Here is a 21061-nt window from a genome sequence, read left to right on the forward strand (position 1 = left end):
ATATTACTGAATCTTTGATTTAGAATAACTTGTTGAATTTGAGATTTGGCCAGCAAAATGCCTTTTTCTTTGATCAATTATGAGTTGAATAAATTATGAATACATTTTGAAAACAATGAATGACTAAATGAATAAATTCATTCACATGCTGTGGTGACTCTATGGTGACAAATTCCACAGTCTATACCATATTTTCATTCCCACCCTTCCATTAGCTTACTGATGTCCTCATGAATGAAATTCTCCATGGAGCTGATGGAACCAGTATCAAGTGTGGCGTTATTGGAGAAATTGGTTGCTCCTGGCCTCTGACTGAGAGTGAAAGAAGGGTTCTTCAGGCAACAGCTCATGCCCAGGCTCAGCTTGGCTGTCCTGTTATCATTCATCCTGGAAGGAATCCAAGTGCGCCCTTTCAGATCATCCGAGTATTGCAAGAAGCAGGTGCAGACATCTCCAAAACAGTTATGTCACACCTTGACAGGTAAGCAGACTATGTACAAAGGAGTGCAAACTACCACATGATTATGGAGGATTAGCTATGTAGGGGCCAGCAAAATAACTGACTATATAAACAGACGTTGCCTGCAGTTCATTTTATGAACAAGCCTAACAATGTTGTAAAGGGTACACATTAGCCTTTCGATTGAATCAATTAGGGAATGAACACAGTACCAATGTGACTAATAATACATTGCAGTTACTTCTAAGTTGGGATTCCTGGAGATGAGGATGTATCTTTCATTGTTTCTCAAAAACCTTGGCATTCTCTTCAAATATTGCTTCACATATTTTCTTTATATTTGCATCATAAATGGCAATTTGGTATATGTGGGATCTAATTACCTATCCTCCATGTCTCTTAACATCTCCTTCATATTTCCATTCATTTGCATCTTTGAGTTGTAACTTCTTCAATTCTGTCTTCCCATTTACCACTTCTCTTTCCAGCGGAATCAATCTGTTGCTTAGCCTATCGATTTGGTTTATAATACTAAGAACTATTATTTCTTCTTTATTTCTGTAAGTTCTATTTGTTACTTTTCAAATCTGCTTGGTTAATTTTGTTAATTTTTTTTTCCTTCATCAAGTTTTCAATTCAATTGTTAAAACATATTAGGCATACAATGTTTACCTTGTAATTAATAAATCTAATTTCTATTCTTTTTACTGTGACTTATAGTTTGTTGATTCTTCTGGCTTTCATTAATGTGAGATTATTTCCTTGTATTAAAATTTTCTTTTATTTTGATGTTAGATTCCTTGGAAATTATCATGAGTCTGGCTTAGGGTTTTTTGCTTTTTTTTCCCTGTGTTTTTTTTTTGTTGTTGTTGTTTGTTTGTTTATTTCTTGTAGGCAATTAGGGGCACTAGCAACCTGGAATTACTCTAAACTAAATTTTAAGAAAATTAATTGGGGTAAAATACACATAACATAAAATTTACCATCTTAACCATTTTTAAATGTACAGTTTGGTAGCAAGTACATTCACATTGTTGTGCAACCAATCTCCAGAACGCTTTTTATCTGGCAAAACTGAAACTATAGCCATTAAACAATTCCCCATTCCCTCTGCCCCTGGCCTATGGCAACACCATTCTACTGTCCCTCTTTATGAATTTGAAAACTTTAGGAACCTCATACGAGTACAAGTAAAATGATTCAGTATTTGTCTTCTTGTGACTTTTTAAACTAAACGTTTGACTTGAGGGGTTCAGAACTACACAGGTGCTATGAATTCTGGCCCCTAAACTCAGTGAGTACAGGTTGTGGTTATGGATTCTCAGGCGGGACGTTTTTCTCAACCTGCCTCCCATTCGCCAGAGGACAAGACTGAGAAAGACATATAATCTCTAAAGACTCCCTCTGTGGGCCAGTTTTAACCTAGTCCACCCACATGAGTGTTGTCTCTGGGTGAGAGGAGTTGTTCCTTTATGTGCTGGTAGAGACTGTGCATCCAATCTCTCCCACCGTATTCCGGCCCTGGCTCACTGTTACCAGGCCCCATAAAACCCCCAGGACTATGGTAGCTCTGGATTTCCCCTTACTCCTCATTTCCTCTGCTCTCTTGTTTTTGTCCTCTGAGCAAGCCCTTTACTTTCCCACCATCTCAACCAAGCATTTAAAACTATGATTTATCTCCCTTCCAGGTAGTTAGTATTTTACATATGCTATGTCTGGAAGGTTTTCAGTGAACGTTTAGTCTGCCATCCTGCTAAAACCGGCTCACAATGATCCTTAAAGAAGAATCTTTCTAGCACTATTTCCAGTTAGACATGTAGGTAAGTTAGGAAATTATGCTTGGCACGAAAAGGAAATACACTTTCATTGGAAATTGTGAAATAAACCTTAACTCCTAGCACAGTAAAACTTCCTTGCTCATACATAAACACAAACAATGTTTATTCCTTGCTCATAAAATCAATATAAAATAAATATATATGTGTGTCCCTTGCTCATAAAATCAAACATATATGTGTACACACATATGTGTATGTATTTTCTTTTAAACAATAAAGCTACATTATCTGATTTTCATTGACTACCACGTCAATGCCTCCCTCTAGAATGTCTCCGGATGAAATGGGGAGGTTGACCTGACATCATACAAACTCTGTGCATCCTAGAAAATCCTGAGGCCATTTCTAGAACCCATTCTGTGTCTCTATTAGGGATATTTCAGGGTTCTGCTACCTGGCAAAGAAATACTGGGGGTGCCAAAAAATGTATACACATGACTTTATTCATCTTTTGTTATTGGTATATATTATTACAATTTTAATACAGTCTTTTCCTTTTTTAAAACGTGTGTATATTTTTTGGGCATCCTCTGTACATAGAAGTATGAACATTTCAGTAGAAAGGCAACCGGGGAAAATGCCTTTAGAAAAAGCAGTGCATTTGGAAAAACAAACTGGATAAAGTAACAGAAAAAAATAATCAGGGAGGCAGATGCAGTCAACTTTAGCCTTTTGATGTGACTGTTCACAGCAAGACATTGCCAGGCTGAAGTTTGACTAGGTCAGCCTTTCACAGACTCTCTGAGGTCTGCTGGGTTGCACACACAATCTGATCTGTACTGAGCGGGCAAGGACTTCAGCTTTTATAACGGGGACAAATCACAAAAGGGCATGTATTTCATGCAACAAAGTGCACAGATGACATACAAAGAGGAAAGCATCCTGAAAACAAGGCCTCCAGGAAAACAAAAACAAAAACAGAAAATCATTTTGTTTTTCCCACCATGTTTTTCGGGCTTAAAGGAGAAGGTTCTGAACCCACGGGCTATTGTGATTGTGAGGTAACCAGTCAAGGTATTGGCTGTGCCCTGCAGTCCCTTTTAGACACTGGGCTTTCTAGCCAGACTGACGCTCAGCTTTGACTATCTGTAAAATCGTTCATTTATCCCCTTAAATGTAGGATTTCTATCATTGGAGAAAACAAAATAAAATATTCCAGGATGTCCACAATCACAATGGAACAATTAAATGTTTTTGAAAATATATAAATCTTCACTAGCATTCATGCATAAGGCGTTTAACCTTAAAATACACACACACACACACACACACACACACACACACACACACACACACACAGCAACAACAACAAAACTGCTGTCTGCCTGTCTGTTCAAAAGGAGCAGTTGGGACCCCGAGAGGGAAGAGTTAACAAATGGCCATCACCTTAGGACACCTCTGAACCACACTGTTGTCATGTGACCACTTGTGACCTGCTTAAGGTCATTTACCTGGAGATAACAGCCTGACAAGATAAATCTGCTTCTGTGTCTAGGCCCTCCCCTAACCATCTGTTCTCTTTAAGAAATATGGGCCTGTGGAAGTGCCGTGGACTGCTGTGAATTTAACCCGAGGGAACCTCGTAGGGGGCTGCCCTTGACAGTTACAGTCGCCCAAAGTCAACATTCATTGCAAAAGAAGAGCAGCACTGAGGTGTTCTTTTTGGGGCTGTTAATCTTACAAAGGCTTTATACCTTTTAATCATTTATTCTAATTTTACTAGCTGTTAAAACTGTACCCACATTTCCAGGTGGCATATTATCACAGCACTGCCTCAGCCCTCGGTCTAATAGGGGTTATGTGATTGAAGAAGACACCACACAGATAGTCTTTTTGAGATCCATTTCCAAGGACGTTTCATCCTTAATATGCAGTAGAGTAGCTGTAAGTATTTTAATGACAACACAATTCTTTCATTACCAAGGATACTTGGGTAAAACAACATGGCTGGAAGGTATTTGGGTGCTAACTATTGACTGATTACATTTTGAGGCCCCAGGAAGGCATCAGACAGGTGCTATGCCTCAGTCTTTTTCTAATTGGTTATCTATTTAACAAACCAAAGGGCTTTGATGGAAATCCAGGGCTTAGAGTTTGAGGAGGGGCACAATAATAAATTAAGCGCAGGAAAATAGCACATCTCTTTGAAAATTGCTCCCTGTGGAAGGTGGAAGAATTTGACCCAAGTGTTTCTGACAGGGGAGAAGGGAGAACACAGATGATGGGCTAACAACACATTTTATTCTCTTTACCCCTGATTATTCATGCCAAATCTGCCCACCTCTTTAAAGGATACAATTTTGATACATTTTTTTTCACGCTGTTAATGAGACGTAGTGGAATATTCCTTCGTTTCCTTCCTTCCTTCTTCCTTTCCTTTCCTTCTTCCTTCCTTGCTCCCTCCCTCACTTCCACAAATATTTATTTTGTACCTAATTACCATAAACCAGACACTGGGAGGTAGCAGAGAGCAAGACCCAGTCTCTGCCTTCAAAACGATTATTTAATTATAATTATGGTGACTTTTAACCTTAAGATTGTCTTTGAAAAGCCACTAGAAAATCATTATCTGGTATCCTCGGAACTGTAGACTTTTAATTCCTGTGACTACTATTGAATATGAAATCAGTCAAAAACAATTCCAGGCAAATTTTTGGCAAACTGAAATTGAGCAAAACATTTTTATATATTTAAATAGTGGCACTTTTCAAATGAACAGTTGGAATGTGCGACACATGAAATGGTTTAAACATTTAGAATCCTGTGTGTACGGTCCTGTGTTTCCTAACGGTTTATTATCAGGGTTATGTGTGTGCAGGCATTATGTATAGTATGCACTGTGCAGTATATATATTGTGCACAACTTAGTTGGTCATATCGGCTTAGATCCAACCACAGAATGAGAAATTAAGAAATTCACTCTGGCAACAATAAGCAAGTAAACATTTCTCAAAGACTATATTTACTAAGAACACTTCGTTATTCCCATTTACTCGTGTCCACTGACAATTCTTCTGTTATCACTACAGCAGATGATAGGAAAATAGGAAATAAAAACCTTTTAAACATGTCATCGTGGCTACCGGTATACGTTCTTGGGTTTGACTATGGCTCGATTTTACGTAAAACCTACACTGGTTTGCAAAGAGTACTCACTGACATAGAAACACACACCTTGGATCCATTTCAGTTTGAAACTGTGTGATGACATTGCCACAGCTATGCTTTCATGAGTGCAGTGACTAGTCTCTGCCTGCATGGGACAATGGAGAAATAGGGGGTGCTGGGGTCACCAGGCCTCATTTTAGTTCTGACACCAGCACTTTCTTGCTGCGTGACCTTGAGCAGGTCACATAAGCCTCCAAGTCTTTTGCTCATCTGTCAAAAGGGGTTAAAAAAAGTTATTTTTAACCTTTTAAGTGTCATGCAAATGTCTTCCTTTATGATTTATCATGGACTTCTTTTCAGGGCCTGTTTACAAAGAAAATCCAGACAAATGTTTGACAAACTGAAATGTAGAAAAGCTCTGCGATGTGTATATGAGTGCTGAATAAAATACAATTAAGGCATGCCGGTATTGATATCTGTTGAATAGCTCAAACTGCATTCTTGAACAGACTTTTGGGCAGACCAGCCCAAGGTCAGGGCGAACACAGGCACTGGTCATGCATTCTCTCAAGTACATTTTACACACCAAAACCTTCCACTAGTAATTTTTTTCTTCTAAAGCAATTTTTCATGACTCTGACACCATTCCCATGAAATGTGACATTTTAACAAATAGGATTGCCATGTCTATGAGATTTATCTTCACTCTCCTCAATACCATCATTCCTTGAACTGTGTATCGCCTTACATGAAAAACACAGCCTCTTTTGTGCTATGTGGCAGCTGGAAAGTTCATATGGTAAAAAGCTGTATAAACAACAAAATGTATTTTAAAATAATATTTTAATTATATTTCACAATTCAGAGCCAACTTCGGGTGTTAGTCTAATTTAAACAAGGGGTTTCTCTCTTGCAGCCATCTGTTCCTTTTGCTGAAGCCTACACTTAAGTCATAATATTGAAAGTATGACATCATCCTTTCCTGTGATGTCATTAAACATCTCTGTATGGTATGGGCCCAAGCAGTCAGAGGACTGAAAGTGAGGGGGGAAGATGAGTGTTTAGATAACGCAGAATAAAATAAATGCATGGCAATCTAAATTATGTTCCTATTACTTTTCATTCCTAGTTACTCTCTAATATTGAAAAGATTATTCCGTAAAAGTAATGCCTTAACTCAGAAAGAATCCTATAAAAAAAGATGAATAAATCTTTAAAATACCTACATAAATGGTGATAAACTTGTGTATTAATGTCAATGCACTATTCTAATTGATGGTTTTGAGTTTGTGTGGAACCAAAGTTGCTGGTAAATATTTCACTGAAGTAACAAATTATACTTTCTAATGATAGACAGTGTTGAGGTCACACATTAAAAACGTACCTCATTCTATTTAGTAGTTTCTATTTTGACATTAAAATAAATTAATTGAAATTTATTGATTAATTTTTCAGGTTTTATAATTATGGTGGAACTGCCATTAGCAGTATAATATACATGAATAGTGTTTTAGAATTATATCAACATTTACTTTATTAAATTATAGTAACTTATGTATTAATTTCTTCTAAACATTGCATTAGAAATATTTTAACATTCATTTTAGATTATTACATGAATAGTCCTAGGTGGGTTCAGTAAATCATTTAAGTAGTTGTTGAAAAACTCATAAAATAATAAAGAATCCCCCATAACACTGTACAACTATCCATTGGTTTTATATTGAGGAATTCAGTGGCGAAGGGTGTCAATACATTTTTATAATAATAAGTCATTGAAAATCAACATTGTTTGGAATAAGTCAGTTGTATATAAGCATCCATTTATTAGTGTATTTGAATGTCAATTAAAAATATATTTGGTCAAGTTCATAAGTTTTAGCATTGACTATATTCTGTGTTTCTCCATGTTCAGACCCTGCTAGTCTGGTCTCAAACTAGAGCTGCCCTCATGCTGCTCACCCTTCTAGGCCCAGGAACTCACAGGTCAGAATAGTTGATAGAAGGGGAACTGACTCTGGGTGGTGAACATACCATGTGATAGATAGATGATGTATTACAAAAATGTACATTTGAAACCTATATAATTTTCCTATCCATTATCACTCCAATAAATTTAATTAAAAAAAAAAATGGCGGACAAACTGCAACCAAGTCACAGTGCAATATACTGGAAAGTGCACTAGACAACCAGTAGGAATACCTGGGTTCTTGATCACATAGGAGACCCGAGCTTTAGTTTCTTCCTGTATGGAATACCGTTAATATGTGGCATAATTATTTCACCGGTTCATTATGAGTTTCAGAACCTGTTTCTCCCACGTTCTTGGTATCATTTAATGACACCGATATCTAATCAACTGCCCAAGACAGGCTTGATTCTCCTGATCCAGTGCTATCAGGATGGGGACAGAGCCTCATGGCTTACTCTTCCCCTGCTCTCTGCATTGACAACAGCATTACCCAGCCAGATGTTAGCTTCCATTCCTCCCTCCCCTGCACCCACACATGGTAAGACCTGTCTGCCGCACTAAGAGCTCAGTAGACAACCCCTCTTATCCATCCCTATGCTGTCAACTTAATTCAGGCCCTCATTTGTCACCTGAACTATCATAGGAGTCTCCAAACAGGAGCCACTCCCTTAGCCCTACTCCCTCATCTAGTCTCCACATTGTCACCATTTTGAGCTTTCCAAATGCAAATATGATTACATCCCTCCACCCTGATTTACAGCCCTTTATTTGTTCCCCTTCATCCTCAGCACAAAATCCAAACATCTTGCTTATCTGATCCCACACCCATCCCTCCATCTCATCTCCCATTGTCTCTAATACACACACAGAATTCGGGCTAACGCCAAACTGACCATGACTTTGAGCGTCCTGTGCTGATTGTTCTTACATGCTTCTTCTCACACAAGTTAGTCCCTCTGCTGTGAATATCCCATTTTCCCTTATCTACTCGACAGAATCTTTCTTCATTATGCAGCTCATCAGAGGTTTTCTTCTCTACAAAGCTTTTCCTGAACAAGACAAGCAGTGTTGGCCAGCTCCTTTTTGTGCCAGCCCAGTTCCTAGTAGAGCTTTTATTATTATACTGAGTAAGGTCAGTAAAGCAATTATTTGTTTCCATGTCTCTTTTCCCTCATAGATACTGAAATTCTTGAAGGATGGGACTGTGTGTTATTTGTCTGTGTTTTTCTAGCTTATATCTCATGGTAAGTAGATGACCAACAACTTCTTATTAGATGGATGAATGGGTGAATGGATGGATGGATATCGGGTGCATGGGTGGATGGGTGGGTGGATGGATGGATGGATGGATGGATAGATGGAGTGATGGATGATGCTTCTTCCTTCATGCACTTTAGCTCTGACAATTACAAGCTTACTTAAGGAACAACAAGCTCTTTTACTGCCTCTCAGATGGTTATTTTCTATATTGTCCATCCCTCACCCAACACTTGAACGCCACCAACTTTTATCTGAATAGTCTTCTTCAAGACTCACCTCAAATGAGTCACTCCTTTCATTATTTCATAATACTTTGCATTTACTTGTATTATAAAAAGCGCTTAACACATTTAGTGGCAATTGTTAGTTTAAAATATCTATCTCCTTCCCTAGACTTTAAGTTCCTTCAGACAGCGCTTTAAATTTCTTATTCGTATCTGTATTCCCAGCACAGAGGTGAGCACATGGTAGGTGACAGCATAAGAGAGTAGATGTTTGCTGAATTAATTCAGGAGAGTGTGTTGGAATGCATGCAATGAAATAATGTATCTGAGAGTTCTTTAAAACTATAAAGCCCAAGACAGATGTAAGGCATTGTTATCCTATTGCTCACACCCACGAATCACATCCTTTCCTCTGCTCCTTCGTTCTTTCTACCTAAATAACCCATAGACCCTTGTCTAAGTTATCACTTCACACAGACTTCCTTGCTCTCACTCAGGGTGCATTTTGACATTAAACTAAACCCCTCAGCACTTGGATAAGATCTAGAATATAAAGAGCTATGAAAAAGAGAATCAACTGTCCTGCCTTTTAGTGCCAGCCTGAAAACACTAGGAAATGATAACCATATTCTGAAAATAAAGGTAGCCAAATCACTTTAGATACCATTTTCTTAGCTAAGGGCAATATGTTTGTCATAAATTTATGCCTGTTCTTTATATAGAGAGAATTTGTTTATTAGATGAGGAGCAAAAGTGCAAAACACGCAACAGAAGAAATAATAGAATAGGAATGCCAAGAACAAATACTTCCTACAAAAATCTCTCTTCTTTCTGGGAAATCCCAGGATATTTTACAAATGACATTGCAATCACTTCATCCACCTTGAAGAAGGAACTTTCTCCAGTGTGAAATGCAATGGCTCTTTTGCATCTCACAATCGCCTCACTGATTGTTTAGGGCAAGAGGTGAAAAATACTTACCTTAAAGCCTGGGGAAGATTGGAATAAGAAAGCACATAATTATTATGGATAAAGAATATTGAATGAGCAGAACTGGCTGAGGCTGACACCTCCACTCATAGGAGAAGTGCTGTGAGATCATTGATGCCTGGGAGGGGCAGGACCTCTGTTTAATCCTTATCTGAAAGACGTCAAGTGGAGAACATTGTCCCACCTTACAATTCTGACATCTGGGGTCAATCCTTTCTCCAAGTGAAAAAAAAGTCACTTGCATAAATGCAACTTCAGTCGCACCTTGACAGTCCCTGGAAGTCATCCAACGGAATGCCAATTTCATGTGGTTAAGTCACCTTGTTAGACATTCACGGTGCAGGGTGCTCCGAGATGTCTTTATAATGGGGTGGATTTCTCCACGGGGAAGTGCTGGTGAGAAGGAATGGAGCAGCTGTGGGTGGGTAGGTGGATCCTCTCATCACCAGAGGGGCAGAGCGATCTAAGAGCATGGCTTCTGAAGACAAACGCAATCTGGGTTTATTCTCAACTCCTCATTTTGGAAGTTGAGTTGCTTATCTTTTCTGAGAGTTTCCTCATCTATAAAATGGGGACGATCATACTTTCCTCATATAGTGTTTGTAAGGATTAAATGGGTAGGGCTGCTTTCAATACCTGGTGATGATTAAGTGTTTTATTAGTCTTGCTTCACCTGCTTCTCCCCTCCTACCCCTCATTAACATATAATACCAAATTCTATTTTTTTTTCAGGACTTCTCTATGAAAAATATGCATGTCACTAACACTGTTTTCTCCTCATCAATTTGGTATTTCAGTAAGGAGAATTTAAGTGAATTCATTTCTTAATTTCCTACACACTAATGTTCAATTATCCAGAGGGTGTCATATGACTAAATGTCAGTAAAAAAATAATATTTAAATGTGTGTGTGTGTGTGTAATTCTTAATGCTAGCAAATTTGTCTGCCTCCTTTTTTTAACTGCATTTTCCTAATGTCCAAATAGCAGCATAATTGCTTCTCTCCTGAAGAAATCTTCTCCCCTACATATGACTGTAAAATTTTTAAGTGGTTTACAGAGGGGCCATTTCCCTCAAAGTCATGTTCCTTTCTATATGCTATTCCACAGCATAAGAATTCCCAGGGGCTACTCTTGAAACTTATATGTGTAGATAAATCTTATGGAATCTGCTAGTCTTTCTCTAGAAAGATACCTCTACCTATGGTGATATTCTTCAGGTAACACTGATAATGTAAGTAGCATTTATACATAACTGACATCTAGAGATATGGATCCCTACACATTCCCCATTCCTCTTTTAGATGAGGCTATTGTAAGACCATCTCCAAAGAGACCACGCACTCTGAGTCCTGGGCTTTTTCTCTGAGGGAAATGGGAAGCCATTGGTGGGTTCCAAGCAAAGGAGGGACCTGATTTGACTTGGGCATGAAGATAAACTTTGGTTGCTGTATTTGAATAGATTATAGTAGAAGGAACGTAGAAGAGAGGAGACTAGTTGGCAATCAATTGCAGGGATCCTACAAGAGATGATGGTGATTTGGACCAGAAGGGTAGCAGGGAGGTGGTGACCTGTCTGGATTCTGCTCATATTTTGAAAGTCAAGCCAAAAGTCTGTCCTGGTGGGCTAGATGTGAAGTATGAAAGAAAGAAAGCAGTCAAGGGTGATTACAAGTTTTGGGCCTGAGCAACTGGATGAATTGCCATCAACAGAGATAGGGAAGGGTGTTGGAAAGCCTGGTTTAGGGTGGCAGATGAGGGGTTCAGTTTGAGACATGTTAAAATTGAGCTGTCTGTTAGACACCCAAGTGGAGATGACAAGCAGGCAATGAGACATGCAAGACTGGATTTCAGGGGAGAGGTCTGACCTGGTGGTAGAAGACCGATAATATGTGCCCCTTACTCCTTGCATGTAAGAGGCTTAGCGCATTGCCAGGCTCCTAGTAAGAAGGTAAGCAATGGCCATGATTAATAGTTCCTGCTCCTTTGACAATGACATTCAAATTGTCTGAAGTAACTGACGGTTACTCTCTGAACTAGCAATTACAGACCTCCACGAAGTAATCCTTTCTTACTGTTGGGGTTTATCACCCCCTTTGATGGTAAATTCCCATTTTTTAAAGTTCAATTTGAGGGTACTGTGGGGAGGAAATTAAATTTCAAAATAAAAATGAAAAAACATGATGTGCACAGTCAATACAATTTTGGAAAATATCTTTTGAGTACAAAATACTAAGTGAAAGGAGAAGTCGTATAGTATATGATAGCTAAGAGAGTAGATTCTAGCCTTGAAATGAATTTATACTTCAGCAGATTTTCTCAAGTAGCTAATGTCTTAAATCCCAGTTTTCTCATCTGTAAAATCACCGTGTGATGGAATTGTGGGAATATTAAGTAAGATAATAAATATATATAAAGCACTTAGCATGATGCCAGACACACTGTAAGTTCCCATAATGTTCAGTTATTATGATAAGCAACTTTATTGTTTTCAGTTGGCTCTGAGACCAAAGATTTTCCTATGGTTTTTCATTTACCATGTACTTTTTATTGAATATATTCCTTGATAGATCATTTAACATTTAGGAAACTTAGTCTCGCGGCTTTAGGCCTTGAAGGAAACAGGTATTAGGAGCATAAATAAGAGTCTAATCCAGCCTGTCATTGGTACCACCATTCCTCTTCTTGAGTCCCTGCCCATCTGCCAGTACCTTGCTTATATTGGTAATTAAGCTTACATTGGTGATTAACAGACTGAATGAATTGACTCAAAAGGAAAAATACTAAACTCATCTCTTCCCCCTTATGTTATTTTAATTGTGTAAATTTTGTTTTTAAGTATGGCTCATTGAGGAAAACAGAATATGTTTACTATACGAGTAGAAAAACACAAACTTTCAGCCTAGAAATTTTGGAGGCAAAAGATGGTCTCCATGGTAAGAAGATAGAAAAGGAGTAGTATTAATAGAAGATAGCACAGAACTAATGTGTATTTTATAGTATAAAGATATTTTAGCTTCCCTGCCTAAAATAACATTGTGAGCTATAAGTTATGCTAAATTGGTGAATAGAATAAAAAGGAGCCAGCTACAATGCGATTGCTTGGCATGAACTCCCGGAAAGCATCTCCGGACAGCAGAAACCTCTTGCACTCATGACACACAGAGGCTTAATTGGTCTTCCTACAGCTTGGAAGGAAGGTTTGAAAATACTTCTGGTCTCTTAAAAGCAGATTTATAGACATAAAATAGTGCTTTAATCCTTGTATCGTGGAGTTGCCAAAGTAATAATATATTAGAGCAGATTAAAGCTTAATAAGACAATGATTGTCTGACATTCTAACTCTTCTCCTGACCAATCTTCGTTCCCAAATAATCACTTCCTTTTTCTAGGTCCTTAATTCCCTTTACACAATGTCTAATGGGTGTATTTTTCCCTCACATTGTTTCCATATTTGTTGTCTTTTGGTAGAACGTATTTTTTTTCTTGCTTTTTTATTTCTACCGCGGTATTTTGGGGGCTAACTTAATGCATCCCTTTTTATTTGTTATAATCGAAATTTCTTGAGATCATCTACTCTTGCTCCAGACTCCACTCCTCTGGCTATTTACTGTCTACGTACTTACAATTTTCTCCTTTCCCATTCATTTACATAGCTTTGCATCATAAGTAGTGACATTCTTACTGTGACTTCGATTGAAATGAGAAGATATCCACAAAAGTCATTGTAAAGTAATGCATTGTGTGTGTAAAGAAATAAGCACACCAGAACAAAAATATCTGTAGGAGTATCACCCCTTTAAAAAAAATTGCAATGATATTCACACAGACTTTGAAATGAATGTTAGAACCACGTCATGAACTCCACAAGAAAGGACCCTATTAGCTTACCTTAGCTTCAGGTGTTACGCAGGTTACTCTTCCTCACCTAATTCGCCATGCCCAATGCCTTTGATAGTTTCCACAGTTCACAGCAGTTCCACTAAGGATTTTCAACTCATACGGACCATATCCTGAAGACAATTCTGTAGGAGAATTACAAAGTTGTTTTTGAGTAATGGTAGGTAGCATCATTAAAATGTCTATAGTTCCCAAGTACTTTGAAAGGGGAAATTCCCTTTTGGATGGGTAAACTCGCTCATGTCTGGTAACACAGTGCACTTATATTTTTTAGTCACATCATAAGAGCCAATTCAAAAGTTCTATTACTTAAACTATGTTTCAGTGCATCATGTGTCTAAAACGTTTAATCTGTGTGTGTGGAAAATAGGCTCTCGATAATAATGACACATCTGTCTAATTGTCTCTAGGACAATACTTGATAAGAAGGAACTACTGGAGTTTGCTCAATTTGGCTGTTACTTGGACTATGATCTCTTTGGTACGGAACTCCTTCATTACCAATTCAACCCGGATATCGACATGCCCGATGACAATAAAAGAATTAGAAGGTAAATATGATTAAATCTCTCATCGTTCCCTTTTACCAGCCCATTTGATTTTCATGTCTGGGTGGGGATTAGCAAAGATTCAGAAAACGATAAGCAGGCAGAATCAGAGACTTGCAGAAAAAAATACATCAACGCTGTTTCAGGGAGCAAAATCTCTATATATTATTTCAAGAAGAAAATGAGTCATCCTAAATTGGCAAAAGCTTAGCAGAGACTTCCGTGTAGATGGGCAGCTAGCTGACAAGAAACACAGATAACATGCAACCCCTGCCGTGACAATAAGAGAACAAAAGACATTTTCCTCTTCTTATCCCTAATGAAGTAAGCTGTTTCTTTCCCAAGTTGACCGTGCTCAAGTCATAATGTCATACAATGAGGTTTTGAAATGTTTTATTAAAAATACTTACTAAAGAGTTGATGGCAACTTATGTGTCGTAAATATAATGTCTAAAGACCCAATATCATATAAAATCCAACCTTTTGAAATTGTCTAATATGTGGTGAAAGCAAACAATTGTACAAGTAATTCTCTGTGACCAAGTGGAGGACTTGGGGAATCAAGGATAGATGGCTACCTGGTTTGTCTTGGTTACGTGGTGATATGAACATTGGTTGCACTAAGTTAGGGAACCTGGGAGGAGAAAGAGACTTGAGATTGACAAGAATGACTTTAGTTTGAGAATATCTACGTGTTGCTACCTAGTGGGGCCCTTGGATAAGAGTGTGAAGCTCAGGGTCGAGACTTGGACTGAGACATAAACCTAGACATCATTGGTTTGTATGTGATAGCTGGAAATATGGGAATAAATGAGATCGCTCAGAGAACAGAATGAGGACAGAGCCCTGGGGAGCACACACGTTGAAGGGATAGGAACAGTCACTCAAGGACAGGTTGAGAAGTTTGCAAAGTGATAATCTCAGGGAAACATGTTTTTATGGAAGTTGGTGAAGAAGGATGCTGAGAGCAGAAGGGCTTGAACACTTGTAATAGGTGGGATAACAACCGAGATAAAGACTGAAAAGAATCCATTGGGTTTCACAATCAGCAGGTTCTTATTTCACAATCAGTAAGTGCAGTCTTGGTGGAAAAGGATTGAGGAAGAAGTAGGCAATGAGAGAGAGATAATGTGCAGGTTTTACTTTCAAGAAGCTTGGCAGTAAAGGGAAGTGGGGTGTAGGGTTAAAGCTAGAAGACAAGACAGGATCAAGGGAAGGTTTTGTTAGGAGTTGAGCAATGTTTATGTGGCTGAAAGCAAGAGCAGAGAGAGAGAGAGGGAGGGAAGGAGGGAGGGAGGGAGGGAGGGAGGGAGGGAGGGAGGGAGGGAGGGAGGGAGGGAGGGAGAGAGAGAATCCATGGAAGTAAGTGGTACCTATTCTACAGCATTGTTATAGAATTTATATGAAACAAAATATGCCAGGTTTTTAGCTGAGTGTCTGGTACAGAATAGGGAAGTGGTCAGTCAATGTTAACTTTAAAAAATCTGGAGAGATAAGAGATACAAAGCAAGGCTCCTAAGAAGACAAATAGGTGGAATCTGGGAGGCAGATAGAAAGTTGGTTGAAAGGAGGTATACTTTCTCCACTGAAATGAGAAGAGGAGAGGCAAGTAATGGGATGAATACAGATAAATGTCTTGATGGGAGGAACATGAAACTGAGAACATGCAGCCTCACATGTTCTCTAACATGCCCGGGAAGTAGACACAGTCATCTCCTGAGAAAGGAGTAGATGCAGGGCCGGACCTTGCAGAGGAGGATGTAGGCTGGGAATGGATGTCGAGTGAATGAAAGAGATATGACGAGGGACTGTCTGTGGAAGACCCAGTGCAGGCTAGAGACCATGACAGCATGGCTGTATATTGGGACCAAGGCACACATGCTTTGGTGATTATTTTCTCAAAAATGTTTTGTATTTTGGTGGTAGGACCAAAGAAGCTTTGTGAGTAGGAACAAAAAAGTGAAACGTTGGAGAGGTTGGGGGTTGAAATTCTGTCTGAAACATGGTCGAAAGCTGTGGGAATAAGGGAGGGGTTTACATGAAGGTCATGAGGTCCAAGCTGGAGGGAAGAAAACAGAGAGAGAAATGGGAAAATATGCAGCAGGGCCAAATAACCGGAAGCTTTAATGAAATGGAGAAATACAGATAGTAGAAGAGGGTGAGTGACAAAGTAGAAAGATGTAACTGGTGGTCAGAGTGGGAAACTGAAGATTGACATTTTGGAGAGGAAGTAGTTCTCCATGATGACAAGGAACAGAATATGGTGATGAGTGTAGAAAACTGGTGGAAACGGGAGTAAGCAAAACTGGAGTAGAGAAGTGATGTCCAGAAACTATGAGGCTCAAGGAGCAATAATTGAACATATGCACCCTGGGGATGAGGGGCAGAACCTGAGCTGTGGCCACAGCTGGGACAGCCTGAGGATCTTTGCCCTGAGAAGTCCACCTTCATATCTGTGTGCCTTGCGCTGTCCCTGTGTATTGGCTCCCCTTAATGGCCTCACTCACAGTAAAATATACTCCCAGTTTATTTTCATTGGAGAGAGCTAGTTGATCAACGTTACACTAGTTATGTAAAAATGGAGACACTCAGCTCTACATAAGCAAACTGCTCTGAAGTCCTGACCAGTGAAGCTAGGTCTTTCTTTCTTTCTTTTGCCTGCCTCCCTCCCTCCCTCCCTCCCTCCCTCCCTCCCTCCCTCCCTCCCTCCCTCCCTCCCTTCCTTCTTTCCTTCCTTCCTTCCTTCTTTCCTACTTAAACCAATTTGATAGATTCATTATTTCTTTGTTTAATTTTATGATTTCAATTATTGTCCAGAAGCCTCATTCAATACAGGCAGTTTTCCCTAGGGCCCTACTAGCTTATGCCGTATTCAGAGGTGAATATTGTCTGGAATTAAAATGGAGCGCTATGGTAGGTTTTCATCATCTGTCATGATCTCAAAACCATGATTTCCTGATGAATATCCTCAACACATGTTTTATAATTCATCTTAGAAATAGGAAGTTAGCTCCCAGGACCTGCTTCCTTTGTGGCAGTGAGGTGTATCTTTTGTACCCCTATGCCTTCCATGAGGCTCCAAGACCTTCTGGAATAAGAGAGAGGGGATCTGCAGAGGAGGAATCTATGCAGGCGATATGGGGGGAAGGATGACCAACAGCTCCCCCGCTATTCGTTCTTAGCTCCTTTTGGTTATTAATTCAAGAACAAGAATTTAATTTTGTCAGCTTTCATTGTACCAAATGTAAACATTCTAGATGTATGGATATATATATATATATATATATATATATATATATATATATATATTATGTGTATGTGTTTATGTGTGTGTGTGTATATATATGTGCGCTTACGTATACCTATATATACATGTATGTATGTATACTTAATCTTCCTTAAGTTAAAACCAGGGGTTAGATCATTTGACACAGGTCAGCTCACAGTAGTCACTGAGTGACCTTCTGGGTGGTGTGTGTCTCAGTACCCGTGTTGCTCACCTCTTGGGCACTTGATTTCCACCATTCATTGGCAGTCCTTCCCTAAGCCCTAGCAGTCTTAAAGCTCTGAAGTGCAATAACATACAAGCACGCGTCTGCCTACCTCTGGTTTTCAGCACCAGAAATTCTGTGTCTAACACCTGTTTTCAATCTTATGCTCCATTTCTCAAATCTTATTATATCTCTTCCTTTTCACACTTTGCAGTCTCTCTCTAATATTTGTTTGCAAAACACTAACTCATTTGTATTTCTATAATTACTATGATTTTTTGTCTTCTCATCTTTAGTGGTTCCTTCCTTCTGGCGGCATCTCTGGAACTACTGTTCTTCCATACAATGGCATAGCGTGACAGATGAGCTCATTTTAGGAGTGACCAGGCAATTTTCTTGATAGTCCGGATATAATTGTTTCTAGAGCCACATAACATTATCTTTCTCATGAGACAACTAGTCTCCAGATTCCTGACTTAATGAGTTCTAAGGGTTCCCATTTTCCAATGAGTATCCTACCCTTTATAGTCTTTTCATACTACTTCACAATTCAATAGCTTTGTAATTCAGGCTATGACATAAGACCTCCTTCAGGAATTTGTTTATCCATACGATATGCCTCTGTAAGTAACGAGATCTTTTTTTTTACCTTCAAAGAAAAGAGACAAAAACTTGGGGGGCGGATGCTCAGAAGAAATAAGGGGGGAAGTATACCCTAAAATTTCCTGTAATGTAATACTCCTTTTTGGTTGTGGAGCAAGCTTTGTCACAATAAGTTTCAGTACTATGTATTCAACTCTTTCTCTTCTTCATAAGTGATCACATAACTCTCTTAGTTAATTCCTAGTAGAGAGTTTGTTCCAAAAGTAACTTCACATGAGAACTTGTGGACATTACAGAAATTTTAAGGAGGCAAAGAACTGTGGTGGCACAATTAGCATTCCATGTACTTACGGGACACACATGGGATACATGTGACGTGAATGCAGAGTTTTAGACAAAATGCCTTGGTTGGGTCTTCTTTTCTGGCACCTGTATCACTTTGACCGGAAAACACGTGATCTAATCTTCAATTATAATTTATTTTAAAATGTATGTTCTCAGAGGGCAGGGCTTTGTGCTTGAGCATTTTAGGGAGTACCCCACATTTTGCTTACTATAGTAGCTATTAAATGACTCATGCACTAGGATGCCAAGAAATACTATGGAAACAAAAAGGATACCTAGATCCATTTGGGAATCTAGAGTCTGACAAGACGATCTAGCAAATGCCACAGAAGAGCCACTGTCTCCAAGTTGCATCACTGCCATCAGAGACCCATGGAAGTCACGACAGACACTGCCCAGAGTCCAGACAGATGCAGATGGTGGCTGTCGGAAGTGACGCACACTACAGATTACAGCATTTAACAAAGCAAAGAGGATTCCATGTTTGGACAATAGCAAAGTCCTTTTGTCAACTGACAATAAATTGAAAGGAACGGCTCATTATTTATAACAATCTTGTTGAAATGGAAGGAGGGGAGAGGAAATTTGTATGGGTCAACCGAATGCTCCAAGAGTAAGTCAAAGTTCCCATAGACTTCGAGAGACAAATGCTCAAAATACAAAGGGACTGTTGCTGACCTTTTTAAAATGACTGTCTAGCTTATTATCAATGTGCCCTTCACTTTCAAACCAACTGACTTTAGTCCTAGAATTTTTCACTTGTATGAAGATTCCTTTTGTTTCCCATTTTGATCACAAATAGTCATTGATGTTATTTGCTAGAAAAAAGGGAGAGAAAATGAGATCTGAAAAATGGGCCCACTACGAGAAGCATTTCAGAGTGGAGAGCTGGCTGCAAATGCAGAACAAAGTTATTTAGTAAAATGCCATTCATTCAAATGGACACCTCCTGTTAGAAGCTATCTTTTATGCGGTATTGCCAGGCGTTGTTATAAATATCACAGGCTACAAGTTTCTGTGTGCATGGAATAAGGATCAGGTTCCTACCACAATGCAGTAATATCTTTACCATCAGCACACAATATTTATTAAGGGTCTCCCAGTACACATGCCATACGACGAGCACAATAGGTTTATGAGTAAGAAGTTTAAAGCACCTCGAGAATTGTAAATGTGAGACAAATGCCATATAATGAGTTAACATTTATTCACAGGGTGCGTCTTCTGGTGGATGAGGGCTATGAAGATCGAATTCTGATGGCACATGACATACACACGAAGCATCGGCTGATGAAATATGGAGGTCACGGCTATTCTCACATACTCACCAACATTGTTCCTAAAATGTTGCTTAGAGGTATAACCGCGAACGCACTTGATAAGATACTAATAGAGAACCCTAAGCAATGGCTAACTTTCAAATAGGATGGTTATGAATTCACACCTTGTGTATAAAGCTTAAAAAGAACATTCGCAGTGATGAGAGACATTAATCAGAGCTAAGTAGGACTGATGATGGATCGTTTCCTTTTGATGAGAATTAGGAGTTTTGCCTTCTCAGAAACTGGCTATTACATCTGCATCTTTAGGGGGTTAGTGAGCCTCACGGAGCCCTATTGCTTTGCCTTAACAAAATAAATACAGAAGTACCTATTTCCAAACAATCATTTACCGTCTATATCCCTTTAGTAGAGTTTGTTTTGTTTTCTTAATCTGTCAGCTGCACTACTTGAGAAAATTTAAAGTGTTTCTAGTTAAATTACCCCCTTCTGGAGCAATCTAATGTTTCTTGTAATATTGATGATCCTACTAATTATCCTGCTGTTCTTTAATTAATGTTTAATGAATAATATGGCACTTTAAAAGAGCTTCTGCAGCAAGGGAAGTTAAATTTTGAGACTTTTTTTCCCCAACAGATACTGTAAGACAATTACCAACTAATTCACAATGTTACCCATATCGTGAAAGGTTAATTATATGCTGTCCACCCATCTATATATACTTGTAATAAATCAATTGTGTTGCCTGTGGCTTTCTGGTACCCATTTTTACTCTAAATTTTGTTGTATTTTGAAAAATTTGTATAAAGGGGCACGAACACATACATAGTACTGAATTATAAAAATTCAATCATAAAAGTCAAAATATATTACATAATATAGTTTAATGAATCATTACATTTATAATAACAAAGGCCACAATTTAATTAATAATGTATAATGCAAAAAAAGAAAAACTTTTGCCTTATATATATATTCTCTTTATTTCCTTTACCTTTTATTTGTTTTTCTTTGGACCTAAACAGAGAAAATAATGCTTATTT

The 21061-nt window shown here is 38.6% G+C and overlaps 1 protein-coding gene across 5 annotated transcripts in view; it reads left to right on the forward strand.

Annotated features, from left to right (window-relative positions):
• PTER (phosphotriesterase related) overlaps nt 1-20768 on the forward strand; it is a 54789-nt gene extending 34021 nt beyond the window's left edge. For all 5 annotated transcript variants that reach the window (XM_019746082.3, XM_019746083.3, XM_074324808.2 and 2 more), the window contains 3 exons: nt 216-481; nt 14162-14302; nt 19953-20768. In XM_019746082.3, the coding sequence (XP_019601641.3) occupies nt 216-481; nt 14162-14302; nt 19953-20163 (618 nt within the window). In that variant the 3' untranslated portion in view covers nt 20164-20768. The remainder of the gene's footprint in view (nt 1-215; nt 482-14161; nt 14303-19952) is intronic.
• Nucleotides 20769-21061: the final 293 nt, after the last annotated feature.

This window comes from Rhinolophus sinicus, chromosome 1, assembly GCF_057876585.1.
Source record: "Rhinolophus sinicus isolate RSI-liver-muscle chromosome 1, RSI-T2T, whole genome shotgun sequence".
In the NCBI taxonomy this organism is placed as follows: Eukaryota; Metazoa; Chordata; class Mammalia; order Chiroptera; family Rhinolophidae; genus Rhinolophus; species Rhinolophus sinicus.